Source organism: Mustela lutreola, chromosome X, assembly GCF_030435805.1.
Source record: "Mustela lutreola isolate mMusLut2 chromosome X, mMusLut2.pri, whole genome shotgun sequence".
Classification (NCBI taxonomy): Eukaryota; Metazoa; Chordata; class Mammalia; order Carnivora; family Mustelidae; genus Mustela; species Mustela lutreola.
The window spans coordinates 13,610,818-13,629,841 of NC_081308.1; the positions used below are offsets into that span (position 1 = coordinate 13,610,818).

Here is a 19,024-nt window from a genome sequence, read left to right on the forward strand (position 1 = left end):
CCCTGAAATTAATTTACATTTGTTATGATATAAAATATATATGAATAAACACATAGCTCCTTATGAGCGAGTGAGCCATTTTATAGCCCTGATTTCTTCTGGAAGTTGTGGGGTCTCCTGTGAGCAGTGTTGGGGCAACAGCAAGGGCGAGACGGGAGGGGAGGGTCACCACGCCCGACGCCATGGAGGAGACGTCCAGCCTGATTCAGGGAAGTGAACTTTGGTGGCAAACCTGGGTTTCCAGGATTGGAGCTGAAAAGAATAAGGCAGGGAAGCCCCCCCCCCCCAGAAACATGAGGAGAGTATGTGCATGATAGAACATAGAGCTGAAATTGGGATCTCCAAGGTCATAAACAAGGTCACTCTGGGGCAAAACGCTTACCCAGCCTGCACAGACCACAGAACACATGATGACCCTTGCAGATGCTGAAGTTTATGTGTAGAGTGATCAGTCCTGGATGATCAACAGAAATGGGAAGAAAAACTAGGTCCTGATGATCAGCAGTCATTCCCAAAGGTATCTTTGGTTCCAGGTTTCACAGAACAATAGACTTCCAGAATGGCAGACCTAGAGAAAACCTGATAGATCATCTCTACCCTCTTTGTTTCACAGTGGAAGAAACAGACCAAGAGGATCATTTAAACATGGTCATCTTGTTTCTTGATTAAAAAAAAAAAAAAGAAAGAAAGAAAGGAAAAAGTAAAATCAGACTGTGAAGGTATTTGGACTCTGTCGGCTTTCTCCACGGTGTCTCATTGATCTGGCCCACCAACTCCTCTCCTGGGCCTGGCCTCACTCTGGGAGAGGACCACATCCCCACCTACCAGAATAATCCGAAGACCAGGTCCAACGCACAGCTTGGTTTTCTGGGTAAATCTCCCCATGTCATAAAGGGAATACCGCCTCTGGAACAGGAATAAAATTATTTAGGCTTTTCAAGTCAATTCTTCTAGCTCCTATAAGCTAGGAGCCAACTAATATCTGTTGGTGTCCACAGAATAATTAGACAGAAAAGGTGAGTTTTAAACAGACTTGGAGCATTTAATGGGCTTAATCTGTGTGCAGAAAAATCAGAAAGTGACAGTATTTCGAAAGCTGAATAGCCCTTGAGTGTCAAGAGATAGAACCAGAACCTTTATTATGGATTCCCCCAAGATGACGGGTGGAAAAATGGAAAGTGTACAGGCTAGATCATACTGAAATGCCCCACTGATTCCAGAGATGCTGAGCTTTTAGCATCCTCCCCTCTCTGGAACACAGCACTAAGCCTGAAAGTAAGGGAGCTTCCCCAGGCTGCAGATAGTTGTCAGCAAGCCCGTGTACTTTATGGAAAACGGTGCTTACGTTCTCGCTCAGTCCATTAGTAACTCTTGTTTAATGAACAGATGTTACCCAGCCAGGGTGCCTCTTCTCTTCAGCTCACTGTGTATTCAAACCGTGGGGAAGGAGCTAGAAGGAGGGTGAGAGAGAGGAATGACAGTGGAGAGTGAAGTATCAAGGAAACATTAAATTGTGTTTTCGTCTCATCTGATTACAAAGATAGGAAAGTGAATTGTTCGAGGTGGGCTAAATTCTGGTGATAAAATCCCCAACATTTCAGAGGCTTATTTCTCATTCTCTAGGCCAACGCAGGCCAGCGTTCGGTCATTTGGGCACTAAGGCTCCTCTATCTTGGGCTTGCAGCCCCCCCCACAGAGCACCTGTGTCTAGCCCGCAGGGGAGGGAAGGGAGCGTGTGTAGGACAGGTAGGAGTTTCTACGGGCCAGGCTGGGGCGCACACACCCCTCTGCCCCCATTCCATTGGCTGCCACTCAGTTCTGTGGCCACACTAACTGCGGGGGAAGCTGGCTGGAGGAGAAAGATAGCTTGGCAAACAGCTAACTAGTCCTTGTCTTCCAGGAAAGTGTAAAATATGCTCTAAAATAATAAGGGGCTTCAAGAAACTCCTCATGGTTGGATAAACGTTAGTTCGGTGCAAAATCACCTACGGAGACTTCCACATTTCCTGGCAGTGCGAGGTCAAGGGCGAGTTTATGCCCTGAGGCACAGTACAGATCATAGGCTGACCAACTACGGCCCACGGACCCAAACTCACCTGCTGCCCGTTATTGCGGATAAAGTTTTATTGGAACACAGCCACATCCGTTCGTTTATACCTGGCCTGTGGCTGCTTTTGAGCTACACACATCAGCAGTGTGAACTGGTTGCAGCAGAGCTCGCGTGGCCCACAAAGCCTAAATTAATTACTGCCTGGCCCTTTACAACAGAACAGGTTTGCCGATCCCTGCTCTAGGTCCTCACTGTCCTAAGACGGACACATGTGCAACTGTTTCTTCTTGAGACCCGGTATCCTTGTAAAAAAAAGTCGGATACCCACTTGGACTGGGCTGTAAACTCTGCCCTTAGAACGTCTGCTCCAACAGGGCCCAGACTCTGCTCTCTCCCCGCCAGCACTGAGCACAGTACCTGGCATCTAAGAGAGGTTCAGTAAGTGCTTCTGTTTGAACCGTCAGCCATAGGAAGCATTGGGTACCCTAACCACAGTACAGGGGAACGGGAGTCCAGCAAAACTATAGTGTGAGCATGGTGGCGAAGACCTCCAGCAGTTAGGACGGAACTGCCTTTGTTGGGCTTTTATTATACGCCAGGCACTGTCGTGGTGCTTTGTAACTATTCTTTTATTTACTCTTCCTAATAAGCCTATAAATTAGGTATTCCTGTTTGCATTTTACAAATGAGGAAACCAAGGTTCAGAGAAGTCAAATTATTTTCCCAAGGCCACACCGCTAAGAGGTGAAGGGGCTAGGATTTAAGCACAGGTCTTCCTGGGACAAAAGCTCAGGGTTTTGTTTTGGCTTTTCCTCTACACCATGGGAACCTTGAAAACTTTATTCAAATCAGGCAATCTAGTTCTATCATTTATTTTCGTCATCACTGCTCATAATAGCCTCAGTCTTGTAAAGATCCGTGTGAAGGAGAAGACATGGCCATTTCCATTGCTTTCGGGTGTCCTGCCAAGGCTCTCCCTTGACAGAGCAGCCCCGAAAACCCGGAATAGCACAGTTCAACTCTTGAGATCTAGGATTCGTGACTTGGCCACCAGCTCCCCACCATCTTGCCAGGGAGGGCTGTAGGAGGCGGCCCTTTTGTTCACCTAAACATCAGTTCTCATTCCAAGGCCTGAGTAGTCTGCGTCACACAGCGGGGCTGCCCGTGTCCCTAGTAGAGTAGGTCTGGGAGGTTGTTCACACACACACACACACACACACACACACACACACACCATCCCCACCCCCACCCCCACTTCCCTTCTCTTTTCTGAAGCTTTGACTGGCCTTCCCGTCAGTGTCCAATCCGTCAGGCCTTCCTGAAGTCTAAAGGGCCCAGGTCAGTCCTTGGCGGACAGAACCGTTTCCGTGGATCTCTTGGGGACATTTGGCATTCTCAATCATGTTGCCTTCTCGAAACCTTTTTGTCCCCTGGTTTCTGAGACAGGGCCCTCTCTCCCTCCTGGTCTCCTGTTTCTCTGACTCACTTCGTTCTTTCTCTCTGATGGCCTCCTTTCCTTGGCCTACACTGCCCTTAAAGTTTGGGATTCAAGGCTCGCTTCTCACCCTCACTGGGGGAGTGGCCACAGCACTTCCACCACCCATCCTTCCTATGCTAGCGTCTCTCTCTCTCTCTCTCTCTGTCTCTCAGGGGCACTCCAGCCAGATTTCCTATCCTTCCCGGTGGCTGGCAACCCTCCCAGGAGGTTAGTGTGAGTGAGGTCAGAGGAGGACGGCCAACCCAGACTAACTTGGGTTCGATGTGATATTTCATGTGACCACAATCATAATTCATGGTGATGCCAATTAGGAAATGCTCTACCAGTGCACATGCAAACCCTGTGATTTCTTATGACCTTGGCAAGTTAGTGTTTCACCACAATTTGTGAATTATGGAGGAGTCACGGGCCTCGTGGACTCTGTACTGCCCACGCATGTAAATCTGCCCCCGGGGCAGAAACCTATTTGCAAAGAGATGACCCGATAGAGAATAGTCCAGTTTTCTTGAAATGGGTTTCCAAGGCATCAAGACAGATCACCAAAACCTGTGTCCCACAAGGCATCTTGGGATCATTTTATTCACTGGTTTTTCCTTGTTATATATTAGGGTATATCCCAGGAGTGTCGCAGTGGCCCTAAATGGCTTTTTGTCTTCTGCATGCCGTTGTTACATATACAGCCTACCAGCCTAAGGCACAGGCACACACTGCCACGGTTTTTAACCCTGGTTCAGCCCCACGGCTGGCTCAGTAAATCACCCTTCCCCGGAGAGGAGTTCATCACCGTGAAGGCATTGTCTTTGCAGCGTTTTTAAGCCTGGGCAGAGTGAGTTGTATCTAGGATGCGAGGTTTCAGCCACCAGAGATGACTAGGGGGAAGGGACGCGATGTGACTATTTGGGGGCTGCTCTAGTCCTGTCATACACGGGCACCTGCTCCACACCAGTCTCTGTCTTCCCTCTTGTCGGGGCTGGAGGAGTTGGCACCGTCGGCGTGTCTGATTCTTCAGCTGTTGGTCAGAGGCTGGGGACCAGGGAGGTGAGAAGGGAGCCACGGGGGTGCGGTGCTGAGCAGCCGCGGTCGGTCCAGCCTGTTGGTGATGTGCCGAGCCCACTGCCACTCCGGGCATGGCTAACACGCAGCACCAGCCGTCGCGCTACCGGAGGAGCAAACGCATAGGTACCAGAAATCCGGATCCAGGATCCTCCGCAACCCCCGGCTTGTCTGAGCGCGCAGGGCCCGCTTTGTGGCCGGCTCCCGCGCACCGCGGAGTTTGGGGCTGGGGGCCGAGTCCTGCGGCTCACTGCGGCTGGCGGCAGGGGACGGATTATTTTTAGCAGGTTCCCTTTAGCCCAGCGGAGCCGGGAGATGTTGGCGGAGCCGGGCGGTTGTCTGCAGAGCGTTGGTGCAACCGTGCCTGCTGCCCGGGAGGTTTGGCTGCCGCAGTCCCCTCCATTCACTGGGCTGTAAATCGAAGCTGTCTCCACCGGCAAGGCGCTCGATCTCAGCGTGGCCCTGGGGCTGCGTCCCGCCCAGGTCTCCCGGCACCTGATTTCCCAGTGGTCAATTAAGTGTCTCAGCCTGCAGCACTGAAGCAGTGGAGGGGCCAATGCCCCGGCTTTGATGGAGCGCGCCGTGCGCAGAGACCTCCCCAGTCGACTTCCTCATCAGAAGGCAGCATCCATTCATAATTCTCTCTCTGCCTGTGGACCGAGTTAGGCTGGAGCTGGGCATGGACTCCTGCGATCTCCCTTTTTGCATCTGAAGGCGAAACTAAGATAAAAGGCAAAAGGAAGAAGGAATGCGGTCCTAACGCAACAAGGCGCTGGCAAGCCCCCCGAGAGGCCTCTCCTTCGCGGGGAGAGGGAGAAGAGGCATATCCTGAGCCCAGCGCCCCAGCCAGCTGCTGCTTCGCTGCGGAGCCGGCACGCATGCCTACCTCACCTGACGGCCGCATTCCTGGGGAGCCGGCGCGGGGCCCGGCGGCGCGCCCAGGGCGCACGGGCGGTAGGATTTCTGCACCCGGAGAACGATGCGCGGGCGGGCTGCCCAGGGCCGAGCCCGAGCCCGAGCCCGAGCGGGCGCCCGGGGAAGCTAGCCTCGGCGCGGCGCCCCACCGCAACCCCCCGGGATGCTCCGCGACTCGCAGCCCAGGCCACTCGGGTGTGTGTGAGATGGGACCCGCCGGGGAGGGGGGTGGTGATGGGGAAGGGGTATGGGCAGGTGACATCATTTTAAACTAATTTTTCACAGCTCTGGGTGGTGGGTGAACTTGGGAGACGGAGGAAGCAAGAGCCGCAGCCCTACCGCGCGCCAGCCTAAGAGGAAATCCCCCCCCCCCCCCCGCGCCCGTCGCTGCCCCCAGGTCTGAGAGTCAGGTCCCCTTGGCAGAGCAGGCGATCAAGGTGGACCACGCATAGCTCTGAGGGGCGAGGGGAACAGCTCCGTCTTTCAGGGGTCTTTTTATTTTAAGCATATTGCAGTTGCAGCTTTGAAGTTTGCCGCCTCCACCTCACCCCTCATCCCGGGTTCTGGGGCGGGGCGGCACTTTTCCACGCTGCTACCCAGGCCCTTACCAGCTGAGCGGAGGGGGCTGCACGGGCTGGTGGGGGGTTTCCTACAGGGGGCGTGGGGACTCCAGGGCTCCGCGAGAGGGAGTGCGCCCTGAAGCTGAGCCTTTTGGGAGCTCTGAGGGCTGAGGGAGAAGTCCGGGATCCGGCTTGGTGCTCCATCCTGTTTTCCTGCCCTGCCACTTGGTGTTGGGTGACATTTCGCCTGTGCAGGGGTTTCACCATCATGGAGCTGGCTGTGATGCTGTGAGGCAAATGGACTGTTAGGATGGGCTGGAAGAGAGAGGCGAGAGAGCTGGAGCTCTTCCTTTTGTGGCAGTGTTAACCCTGTGGAGCCCGCTCCCTTGGCACACCTGTCCACCTGGGTCACCATCTGTGGGCACGAGTGGGGCTGCGGGGCTGAAGAGCCCTGCCAGGTCTGGTGGTCCGAAGCCAGACTTGCCGTGGGCGGGCAGGACCAGGAACGTGTGGGCGGTAAAGGAGCAAAGCCCCGACTGGTGCCCCCTTAAGGGAAGGTTAAGCAGGCCCGGCCATGATGGTGCACAGCGCTGTAGCCAGAGTGTGGTCTGCTCTGCTGTGAGTTTGGGAGCTCTTGTTCTACGAGGTTTTCATTTTGCAGTTTTGTGCCTCCTGGTCACCAGTTTGTTTTTCACAGCTGCTTGTGAGCAAGGCAAAGATAACAGCATCTAAAAATAGCCCTTGCGGCTGGAGATGCAGCTTAGCTTGACCCCACTGTCGCAAGAATGGGGTCTCCCTTCCTGGCTGTGCGAGGGTGAGCCGAACTTGGGCTCCCAGATAGCAGGAGACCAGGCCCACACATCTCCGGAGCAGCGCAGCATCCATTCTCAGGGCCGGGCAGGGATGCCGTGGTGTTGGTCTGTGGGAGACGGGCAGTAGCTCCTCCATTCCTATGTGAGGCCCAAAGCAACTGGGCTGGCTGCAAGATTGGGGGATGGGAGCCCAGACAGGGACCCCTTCTTCACCCCCAGCCACTGGCCTCTGCAGCTTCACATTCCCTAAGAGTCCCACCCAGCCATACATACAGGGCTCTCTCCTTGGTGCTTCAGGGGCCAGCAGGCCACTCCTCCCCCCACCCCCAAAGGAGTCTGGCCCAGAATACAGAGGGACCAAAAGGTCCAGGGTGCACATCACAGACCAGCTTCCTCTGTGAAGCCAGTAGCTGGGGTGCCACTCTTTCCTTTCCAGCAGGCGACCCTTGGACAGCTGAGGGATGGACCTCTTCCTGGTGTTTGGGAGGTGCCCGCTCTGTCTCAAGGGGGCTGCCCCCAGCTGATGGGGAAGGTGCCACAAGGAATGGAGCCAGGAAGGGACTGTTGCAGTAGAGGGTGGGAGCCCTGGTCTTCTCCTGGGGGTTGGAGATTCTGGGAGCTGCTCGGCCTCTCCCATTCTTTATTTTCAAAAGCCTTCACTTCCCCCCTGTTCACCTTTTCTTTGGAAGCAAACGTGGCAAAGTCCAGCTTGAAGGAAAAAAAGCCCCCCCCCCTCTGTTCTTGATTGATTGAACTATGGTATTTTTTATTTTTGAAAAATGCATGGGTAATCGCTGAAAAATGTAAATGCCTAATTGTCTACAGTGAAAGAAAGAAACTAAAGAGCCTGGGAATCTGGGAGGGAAGGTACAAATCCCATCACCAGTTCGCTATTCAAGATGGAATCTACCAGGTAATTCTCCCCTCCCTTCCAAAGTGAATTGTGATTTTTAAAAGTTTACCTTTATTTTCTGTAGATCATAAATGTAATCACTGGGCAAATGTTAAGGTAGAGAGCTTGATTTGGGGGAAGGAACAGACCAGGAAACTGAAAGCATGTCTGAGAAATCCCTCATTCCTCTAGTCATCTAGTAGAGACTTAAAAACCAGTTGCTAGTTTATCTTTAAAATGTTCCGCCATCTTTGTGTTCCCTACAAAAGATGCAAAAGGACTGCAGATTCAATGTAGCCTAAAGGCCCAGTGTGACAGGAGCGAAGTCTCTGGCCACGCAGAAGAGTAGATGGGAAGACCCAGAGTGGGATTCAGATTTTACAAAAACGTCACCGACTTTGCTCTGCCTGTAGCAAGCAGAGGTCAACAATACCTCGCTCTTAAACAAAAGAGGGCTGCTTCCTCTTGAAGTTCACAACCTGAACCAGCAAACCGCTAGAGACACCGAGCATCCGTATTGGTCAGCAAAGCCAAATACTATTACAAGCCCCAAATCTCAGGAGTTTAACACAATGCATTTATTTCTTATCACATAAGGTCTAATGAACTTTTGGCTTGTAATGATATGGAACCTGGTCTTCTGCCTTCTTGTGACTCTACTATCTCACAGGGCCTCGGAGTCCTTCCTGGGTTCCTCTGCATCTAGCCAGCAGAAGGCAATAAAGAGAGCATGGAGGATTGTCTGGAAGTAGCATGCCTCCTCTCCAACCACAGTCTGCTGGCCAGAACTCAGTCACATGGCCACGGCTACCTACAAGGGAGATTGGGAAATGTCTGTGCCATGGCTAAAAGCCCTCCAGTGTGAAAGATGCCCCTGGGACTTGGGTTTGGCTCTGGACAAGTTATGTAGCTAAATACTGATCTCCATCTTACAAATGGTGGTAATTCCACCGGCCTTTCCTGTCTCGCAGGGATTTGGCAAGGTATAGAGATATAAAAGGCTCCTAGAGGGACCATCTGGTCTAGCCTCTTTAGGCAAGGTCATTGTCATTATCCTCATGATATAAATCACCTGCCTGGTGTGACACAGCTAGTTTACGGCAGGGCTAGGATCCGAACCAGTTCTATGGGATATAGTTTCAGAAGGCTGGTTGGTATACGGTCCCTGGATATCCTTTCGTTGCGTATAATCACTAGAAACAGCTATTCATATTATGTAAAATCCCTGTGAGATTTTTTTTTTCAGTTCTTAGTATAGAACCACTTATGGTCAGGCTTAGAATAGCGAGGTTACTGGTCTATGTCCTATACGTACAATAGCTCATCTAATCTTCGCCGTAACCCTGGGAAGTAGGGACTATTATTATCCTCACTTTAGAGATGACGACGCTGAGGCACAGAGATTAAGTAACTTGCCCAAGGTTGTACGGATAACAGGTGCCAGATCTGGGGCTTGATCCCAGGCAATCTGGCTCCAGAATCTGGCCCTGGGTATTTAACTACACTGCCTCTCTGAGCTGGTGGACTCCATGTCTAGCCCTCTCGGGTGTGTCCCATCAGCGCCGAGCCCGATACTTGGGCTTTAATATTCGGAGTTTCCTCTCTCAGTGAGTGACCTTGAAGGTCCATGACAGGGAGTCATTTGTAAATTTGCTGAGGCATGAATTTGAGCCCCAAGCATAGGAAATTGATACGTAGGAACGCACTACTTCAAGGGAGACCCAGCCCCGATCTCCAGCTCTGACAGGTCAACGAGGCTTTTTTTTTTTTTCCTTTAAAAATTTTTGGTCTACTCATCACTGGGTAGGCAGTAACTATTGTGCAATAATAAAGATATTTATTTCCTTGTGAAAAGCAGCCATGCAATGAGAGAGGGACTCTCCAGTTTCAGGTTAAAAGGCACCTTGGTGATTTGGTGGGGGTTGGGTAAGGTGAGCACAGTCACTGGACTCAAGGTGATTGCTCATTGGGGTTGTTTTGTTTATTGTTGCATAAGAAACTACCCTAAAGCTTACTGGCTTAAGAAACAAGAGCCCACCTGTTGGTTCAAGATGCTGGAGTCTGGGATGAGCTCCCTGGGCAGTTCTTCTAGTCTCCCTGGTAGTCCGTCTGCTAGTGGGTCACCTGGGAGCTGGGTTCAGCTGGGCTGCTGGGCTGGCTACACTCTTTCCGTGTTGTCTCAGGACTTCTCCCTCTCCAAGCAGCCTCTCTGTGTGGTCTCTCCAGCAAGGGAATAGGACTTCTTACCTAGTGGTTTAGGGTCCCCAAGACTGTAAAGGCAGAAGCTTCTAGGCCTTCTCAAGGCTGGGCCTGTGACTTGTATTACTGACAGAATGAGCCGGGTCACAGGCCTGGCCCAGACTCCCGGACAGAGAAATTCAAGAAGGGCATGAGGACCAGGCGGGGTGGAAACAGGCCACCCAGTGGTGAAGTCTGAAGCTTCTGTATTTACAGATTTGAGGACTCCCAGAGGTCTCAGGAGAAGCTGGCTGTACATTAAAATGCAGGTTAAATAAAATCCTCTCCTTTCACTCCAGTGGAAAAAGCCTGTTAGATATGTTTGGTTTTTCTCCATCCCCAAACTACCAAACCGGTTATCTGGGTCCACGAAAGCACTGAGGCTATAGATGTCACCACCCAAAAGGAAAGGGAACTGAAGTGGGTGACTTCTCTTGCGTCTCCCATACTTTGTCTCAGAGGTATCAATTTTTAAAAAGGTATCAGTGCCCGCCTTCAGAGAAAAACCGAGAATAATTGCTGAAAAGTCGGTAGCATGCCAGTCAGATCAGGAGACAAGATGATTTCTGATCTCCGTCTACTCTTCCCTGGCAAGTCACACATCCTTAGGTGACTTAGCAGGCACGGCTGGCGCCCCCAGCTGCCCCCAGACGTAGAGCTGTGTTCCTGCTCAGTCTTCCACGCTTCCGTTCCAGATCATCGTCCTCAGGTCCTTCAGCCGCTGGAGTCTGCGGGGTAAAGGGCTACTTCGGTGCACCGCCCACATCCCCCTCCCTCACCAGGTCTCAAGCCCGCACCAGTCAGAGCTGGGCACTAGTGGCTGACAGCTCACAGCCAAGTCCCTCTCTGTGAACTGTCCTTGACTCGAGAGAGAGCCACCTTTCCAAGGTCGCACCCCTTCCCATGGCAGCCCTACTCTGATGACTGGTCGCCTTGCCTCATTTCGGGACGGTTCTGCAGGGCCAAGGCGGCTCCAGAGCTCCTCCTTGGGACAGGCTGAGCCTTTGCTGTAACTGTGTCACGGCCGCCTTCTCTTTGCCCAGTCGTGCCTCGCTCCTTCCTAGATGTTGACCCCAGAAGCATTTGTACCATACTTCTTGCACACCTATGTCCATGTCAAAGTCTACTTCCAGAGAACCTGACCTGAGATAGGGGGCTTGTACCCTGTGTTGCTTAGCACTACAGGTTGGGCTACTATGGATATACACAGAAAGAGGCAGGACATACAATAGGTCATCCCCAAATTCTTCCAGCTGGGAAGACAAGTACTTAAGTAACAATATGAGAAAATAAGCAAACATAACAGTCTTAAGTAAAGTTTGATGATGCAATGATTTTTTTTTCCCCTCCTCACTCTACCCTTCACAAAGTTTTTCACCCCAAAGTTTTTTTTTGTTTGTTTTTTGTTTTGTTTTGTTTTGTATTGTTTTGTATTTAGGGGATGGGTGATTCATGACATTGATTATATGGTTAACAATTGCGCCTAAGTGTTCTCCCACCTGATTATTTCTTCCTTTGGGCATGGCACTGGCAATCAAAATTTATCTTTCAAATTAAGGCTATAATTATATTTTGATAAAGATCTAGCAATTCAATGAGAATGAAATTTTGAGGGTTGCCAGGAAACGGATGACTCTGGGTTATAGAGAAGGGTTTGCATGCAGAATACTAATAGGTGGTTCAGCACTCTTATCTAGACCTTTCCAATAGCGTCTGATAATGCAGGCCCATCAAGTACTGTTTCTCTCCTATTATTCTAGGAGGATAAAAGCGATGAAAGATATAAGCAGGGTTTTATGAATGAAAAGGTGATTCATTGGATGTCTTTTGGTCTATCTCACTAGAGTTAAGAAATAGAGTAATAATTATGTGGTATTGCCACAGAATACAGGAGACAAAAGCTTTCTCTTATTTCCCTGCCTCCTCTTTTATTGTAAATAAAAGCAAGATGTCCTAGATATTGGGTTATTGTTTTCTGTTGGGAGACAGGGACCTGCATATGAAATGGTGTTGACTCCCAGGAAAATAGAAACAGTGGAAATGTGTATCATGCCATATTCTAATTTTTCTTTCCCTTTCCTTTCCCTTTTATACTGTCCAATTATTACAAATTCATTCATTCAACAAATATGGAGTCCAGATATTGTGTGGGTCCTACTGAGGGATCTAAGAAAGTTTAAAGTAGGTAACCACGTATGGAAATAATAAGTAACAATCCAATAGAGTAGCACCCAACATAGTATTTTGGGGAAGGGTTGGGAGTAATCTTTTTATTGGAAAAACTGAATTACATTTATATATTGAATATAACTTAAATACAATTAAACTATATAAAGGTCTTAAGGGTTGAGTTCCATGAGCTCTGAAATATACATGTCTGTAACCACCTCCTGAAATAATATATAGTACCTTTCCATCAACCCCAAAATTGTTAGTACCCCTTTCTAATCTTCCACCCGCTGTGGCAACTGTTACGCTAATTTCACCGAGATTAAATTTGCCCGTTCAAGAACTTCATATAAATTGACTCATACAGTATGATTTTTTAAAGATTTATTTATTTATCTGGGAAAGAGCGAGTGAGTGCCGTGGGAAGGGCAGAAAGAGAAGGAAGAGAGAGTATCCTCAAGCAGACTCCCCACTGAGCATGGAGCCTGATGTGGGGCTTGATCCCAGGACCCTGAGATCATGACCTGAGCCAAAATCAAGAGTGGGATGCTCAACCGACTGCCACCCAGGCACCTCTACAGTATGGCTTTTAAAAAATGTCTGGCCTCAGGGCACCTGGGTGGCTCAGTCAGTTGCACGTCTCACTGTTGGTTTCAGCTCGGGTTGTGATTTCGGGGTGATGAGATGGATCACTGCATCACGCTCTATGCTCAGCACAAGTCTGCTTGAGATTCTCTCTCTCTCCCCTTCCACCTCTCCCCCTCCCCCAATAAATGAATAAATCTTTAAAAATGTCTGGCATCTTCCAGAAAAATATTTTTTAAATTTATCCACGTTGTAAATATCAGTAGTTCATCCCCCCCCCCCTTTTCTTAATTGCTGAGCAGTAATCCATTGTAGAAATATACCACAGTTTATCTAAACATTTTGCTGGACTGTTTCCAGTTTGGGGCTATTATGAATAAAGCTGCTGAGAATATTTTTGAACACATCTTTTTGTGAATTTATGTCTTCATTTCTTCTGGGTAAATACAAATGAAGTTGCTTAGTCATAGGGTACATGTATGTTTAGTTTTGTAAGAAACTGGCAGAGATTACTCCAAAATGATTGTACCATTTTACATTCCCACCAGCAATTTATCACAGTTCTAGTTGCTCTGTACCCTCGTCAGCACTTGGCATATTAGCTCTCATTCCAGATATGAAATGGTATCTCACTATGATTTTAATTTGAACTTCTCTGATGACAAATAATGTTGAATACCTTTTTATGTGCTTATTAGACATTCATATCTTCTCTTCTGAAATGTCTAGTTAATCCCTTTTCTCATTTTTTAATTGGGTTCTTTGTCTTTTTATTATTGGCTTGTAGTAGCTCTTTATATTTTCTGGCTGGAAGTTCTTTGTCAGATACGTGGATTACAAATATTTGCTCCCAGTAAATTGCCTTGCCAATTTATTTTCCAGTAGTGTTCTTTTGGTGAGTAGAATTTTTAAAAAATTTTGACAGAGTCCAGCTCATCAATATTTTCTTTTATGGCTAGTCCCTTTTGAGCCCTGTCAGAGAAATCTGCTTCTCTCAATTTCATGAAGATTTTTCTCATGCATTTTCTTCCAGAGGTTTTATAGCTCTAGCTTTTATGTTTAGGTCAATGATCTTTCTATAATTACTTCTTGTGTTGGAGTAAGGTTGGGGTCAAAATTCAGTTTTTTCCCACATGTATATTCATTTGTTCCAGAACCACATGTAAAAAAAATTTTTTTTCCCGTTGAACTAACACCTTTAAAAAAAAAAAAATCACTCGAATGTATGTCTGTGGGTCAATTTCTAGACTCTCTGTTCCAGTGATCTATATGTATACTCTCTTGCCAAAACCACACTGTCTTGACCTCTGTAGACTTATAGTAAGTCTTAAAATCAAGCAGTATAAATCCTCCAGATTTTTTTTTCTTTCAAGATTATTTTAGCTATTCTAGAACCTATGCATTTCCTTTTTAAATTTTGTTTAAATTCACTTAGCCAACCTATGCATTTCCATATACATTTTAGGATTAGCTCATGAATTTCTTCAGAACAAATGCTGGAGTTCTGATTGGCCATTGATTTAAATCTGTTAGGGCATTTGGGGAGAATGGACATCTTTAACAATATCCTCTGATCCCTGAATATAGTATAGCTTTTGATCTTCTAGGTCTTTAGTGTCTCTTAGTGATGTTTTACTGTTCTTAGTATAGAGGACTTGCACATCTTTTGTTAGATTTATCCCTATGGATTTGATATTTTTGATGCTATTATAAATACAAATTCCTTCTTATTCTGCAATTTTTCATTACTAGTATATATAAACACAGTTGATTTTATATATTGACCTTATATCCACTGGCTTTTCTAAATTCACTCTTTAGTGCTACCAGTTTTTATAGATTCCATAGGGATTTTAATCTACACAATTATGTTTGATGACAACAATATTTACTACTCTCTTTCTTATGTTTTATTACACTAGTGAGAGTAGATGTTTGATTTCTTCCCAGTCTTAGGGGAATGCAGTCAGTGTTTCACCATTAAATATGGTGGTAGTTATAGATTTTTCAGAGATGACCTTTGTCAGCTTTTGGTATCCAGACTTCACAGAATGAGTAGAGAAGTGTTCCTTTCTTCTCTGTTTTCTGAAATAATTCACGTAAGTTGGTATTATTTCTTCCTAAAATGTTTCATGGAACTCACTGGCAAAGCCATCTGGGCCCAGAATTTTTTCTGTGGGAAGGGTTTTGATTAAGAATTCAAGCGCTTAAGGAGATATGGGACTATTTATATTTTCTATTTCTCCTGCTAGTTTTTTTAAAGGAATTAGCTGTTTCATCTAAGTAGTTGAATATATTAATACTGTAGACTGGAGTAGGCACAAAGACCAAAGATATCACTTGAGGGGCTACCTGAAGAGAAGGGACTTAGGGAGATAAGGAGGAAAATCATGACTAAAAACTGGTGTGAGAAAAGACATGAAGTGGGATATGCAGTGGCGTGTGTTGTTGGACATGGACTGTAACAATCTGGTTGAAAGAGAAGTTTTGGGTAAAAGAGAAATGGAGAACGTTAGATAGCTCAGACATGGGTCAATGCCACCATATTGAGGAGTTTGGACTATATATAGGCAATGAAGAAGCCTTGGATGATTTCCAGGGAATGGTACTTCAGGTAGATGGATTTGGAATGATGGACTGGTAGCAAGCAGAGAGTGACAGCACATGCAGGTCTTTTAGAACTGGCGCAGCGTGCAGGGGTGAGCACTGGCTCAGTGAAAGGAGTCTGATCAAGCGTAAAGCTGGGAAGAGTAAAGTGCTTTGAGTTTTCTCAAGATAAAGACCTCTGAATATTTATTTCCTTGAACACAACACAATGTTAAGCACCTCGTATATACTTCTCTCACTCTGTTACTGCCTCTGTTCCCATATCCACCTCTTTACCTGAACATCCAGCACCTTCAGGAGGTTTTCCATGCCAAAGTGCTAGTGCCTTCCACAGAGTAGATGCTTAATTAATACCAAGCGAATGAAGGACATCTGAAACGGACCCGTGAATCTGTGAATGAAAGAACAAAAGGCAGAATAAAGAAAAACCGTATTAGTTAGAATAGGCTATGTTAGGATCCGTTAACATATAAACCAACAAAACTCAGCACTTTAACACAAGAAAAGTCCTATTTCTTCATCACACCAAGTCTGATGTAGGCCTAGAACACGTAGCCCCCAGGGAGCAGAGGAAAAGAGAGCAGCGAGCTCTTGGGGAGGTCTTGTAAGGACCAGGCCTACAAATGGTGTACACTGCTTCTGCCCGCATCCCACTGGCTAGTAGCTGACACTCTGTTATCTGGCCCCAATCCAACTGCATAGGAAGCTGGAGAATACAGACGCACACACAGATATTTGCTAAGCACTAAGGACAATTAGGATGGAGTAAAAGGGGAAACTATTATTACTTCCAGCCTGGAGAAACCTAATCCCTAGAGACAGTAAGAGGCTTACAGAGGATGGCCTACAGACCACACACCAGTTCTGCCAATAGAGCTCAGTCTCCCTGCCTTTTAGGCCTTAACAGTTACCACCTCGGGGCCTGCATATTGCTACCTAATTTTTAGATGCCAACTCCTCCAGAAGGAACTGTGAACAGAACGAAGCACTAATAGACTCCGCTGTCGGTTACCTGGTAGCTCCAGCCAGAAGCACAAATGGAGAGAGGCACAATGTGGGTCAGGGAAGGAAGTTTTGATGATGAACCTCCCGGGAGGCAGCAAAGCAGTCCTGCTCTGGGAGGCGTCTGTGCTAAGCTCATGCCAGCTGCCTACAGAGAACTCTATATCCTCTGTGATCTGGAGTCTCCTGTTCCAGGATCAAAGCAGCCACCTCGACAGAGCCTAGAATGCATGGCGAGGGCACAGCAGCCAGGGGATCTGCTGCTGGGGTGTGTCATGTGTAGCCAGAGGTGTGACAGGAGCGCCCTGTCTGCTGCAGGAGGGGGAAACAGGAGGAAGAAGGTTGCCTCTCAGGGTTGGGCTGTGTGGTTCCTGTTTGGTTTTCGGAGTTGGTATGAGGGTCCGAGATGACGAAGGCCGAGCAAACGGCTCAAAGTCTGACACATAGTGGGTTCTCAGGAAGAGGTGCTGTTGCTGATCGTGATGATGGAGGACAGGGGAAACTAAGTCTCCCATCTTAAAAAAGAATTGGGGGGAGGCACTGCAGAGAGCCTGTTGCTTTCCCCCCTGGAAGCCACCTCCCTAAGCTGTGGCAGCTTAAGCTGTGGACTGTGTCCCCGCTCCCAGGCACCAAGCAGTGGTAGATCCATTTAAACAGAGTGAAATAACAAATGCAAATAAAATGGCAGGACTCTCAGAAAATGAGCCGCCAGAGAGATGAGAAGTGAACCAACCACAGGAAATCATGAAAGACAGGGCTAAAAAACATACGGTCACTATAAATGAAGAAAGTAAGAAAGCCGTTTTCTACTGCTCTTTCCCTCACTCATTCTGTCCCTGCACTCGGGCTTTGCTGTTACTCAAGCGCTCAAACATGATCCCACCTCGGATAGGATAGCTTCTTCCTTCTCTTCCTCCGCTTAGCTGCCTGCTTCTCGGGATTAGGTATGTGCTCCGGTGGCACCTTTGAGAGAAGCCTGCCCTCACCGCCGATCTTAGTTTGAGTTCCCCTGGAAGCAGACCCTGAGACAAGGGTTGGAGTACAAGTGGTTTACTTGTGCAGGCAAGCCCAGCAGCACCTGTTGCGGAGTGGGGAGGAGAGAGGAGGGAACAAATCTTAAGACGCGCTCACGAGCGCCCGTAGAGCAGCTGGAACTCAGTCCTGCTGAGGACATCCAGGAGGGGTGGAGACCGCACTTCTGTTAGCTTAACCTCAGAGGAGAGTATCTGGAATTGTGGAGGGCTGCCCCCAGGGGCATGGATTCTCTCATACTTCTGGCCCTGCTAGTGACCCAGCATTCTACTGTCCCCAGGAGAAAAATCACCCCCAGACGGAGAGGCTCAGAAGGTCATGGGAAGCAGTCTTTGGAGTGAAGCCCAAGGGCATGCTGGCCAGGCACCGAGCTTCCCTGCTTTGCCACCCTGCAAAACAACCACCCCATCGCTCTTGATCCCCTTACCCCCCACTTTCTGACTTCCTTCTGTGAGGCGCCCTGATATGTATTAGATCTGTATGCTCGTTATGTGTCTCTCCTGCTGGACAGCAAGCTCCAGGACGACAGACTTCATATGTCTGTCCATGCCGCGGGGAGGAATAGCACTCGGAATGCTCAGTGTTTGTTTGCTGAATGAGTGAATCTTCAGAGAAAGATGGAAACTTGTTGACATTATTATCCTCAGCACATAAAAGTGTGGAAGAAGCAGGGCAGAAGTACGTTGCAGGAATAGAGGTGATTATCGCACAGGGGAGGGCCGTGGCAGGTCCCTGATTCATATTTGTTGTTTTTGCTTTTTTTTAAAGTTTTCTCATTCCAGTTAACATACAGTGTTGTATTAGTTTCAGGCGTACAGTACAGTAATTCCACACTGCCATCCGTCCCCTGACGCTCACCAGGACCGGGGCCCTCCTTCATCCCCATCACCTGTCTCACCCATCCCCCCACTCCCCTCCCCTCTGGTGACTAGCAGTGTGTTTTCTAGAGTTCAGAGTCTGTTTTTTGGTTTGTGTCTCTTTTTTTCCCCTCTATGCTCATTTGTTTCTTAAATTCTACATGAGCGAAATCATATATGTGTCTTTCTCTGACATATTTTGCTTAGCATTATCCTCTCTAGCTCTATCCATGTTGTTGCAAATGGCAGGATTTCATTCTTGTTGATGGCTGAATAGTATTCCATTCTATGTATATGTGTGTGTGTGACACACCACCTCTTCTTTATCCATGCACCAACTGGTGGACACTTGGGTTGCTTCTGTTATCTTGGCTGTTGTAAAAAAGGCTGCCGCAAACATAAGGGTGCACGTATCCCTTTGAATTAGTGTTCTTGTATGCTTCAGGTAAATTCCTAGTAGTGCAATTGCTGGATCATAGGGTAGTCCTTTTTTTAACTTTTTGAGGAACCTCCATACTGTCTTCCACAGTGGCTGCACCCGTTTGCATTCCCACCAGCAGTGAAAGAGGGTTCCTTTTCCTCCACATCCTCAACACCTGCTGTTTCTTACATTATTGGTTTTAGAAATTCTGACACGTGTGATGTACATCTCATTGTGGTTTTGATTTGCATGTCCCTGATGATGAGTGATGTGGAGCATCTTTTCATGTGTCTGTTGGCCATCTGGATGTCTTCTTTGGAGAAATATCTGTTC

At 47.9% G+C, this 19,024-nt stretch overlaps 1 protein-coding gene across 2 annotated transcripts in view; it reads left to right on the top strand.

Moving 5' to 3' along the window:
- Positions 1-19,024, top strand: part of NHS (NHS actin remodeling regulator) — a 335,827-nt gene that overhangs the window by 243,171 nt on the left and 73,632 nt on the right. Inside the window, exon 1 of one of the 2 annotated variants that reach the window (XM_059158465.1) lies at positions 4,406-5,711. The exons of the other annotated variant lie outside the window; for it this stretch is intronic. Within the exon in view, the coding sequence (XP_059014448.1) occupies positions 5,480-5,711 (232 nt within the window). The 5' untranslated portion in view covers positions 4,406-5,479. Of the gene's footprint in view, positions 1-4,405; positions 5,712-19,024 lie in introns of those variants that run through there. 2 annotated transcript variants of the gene reach the window in all.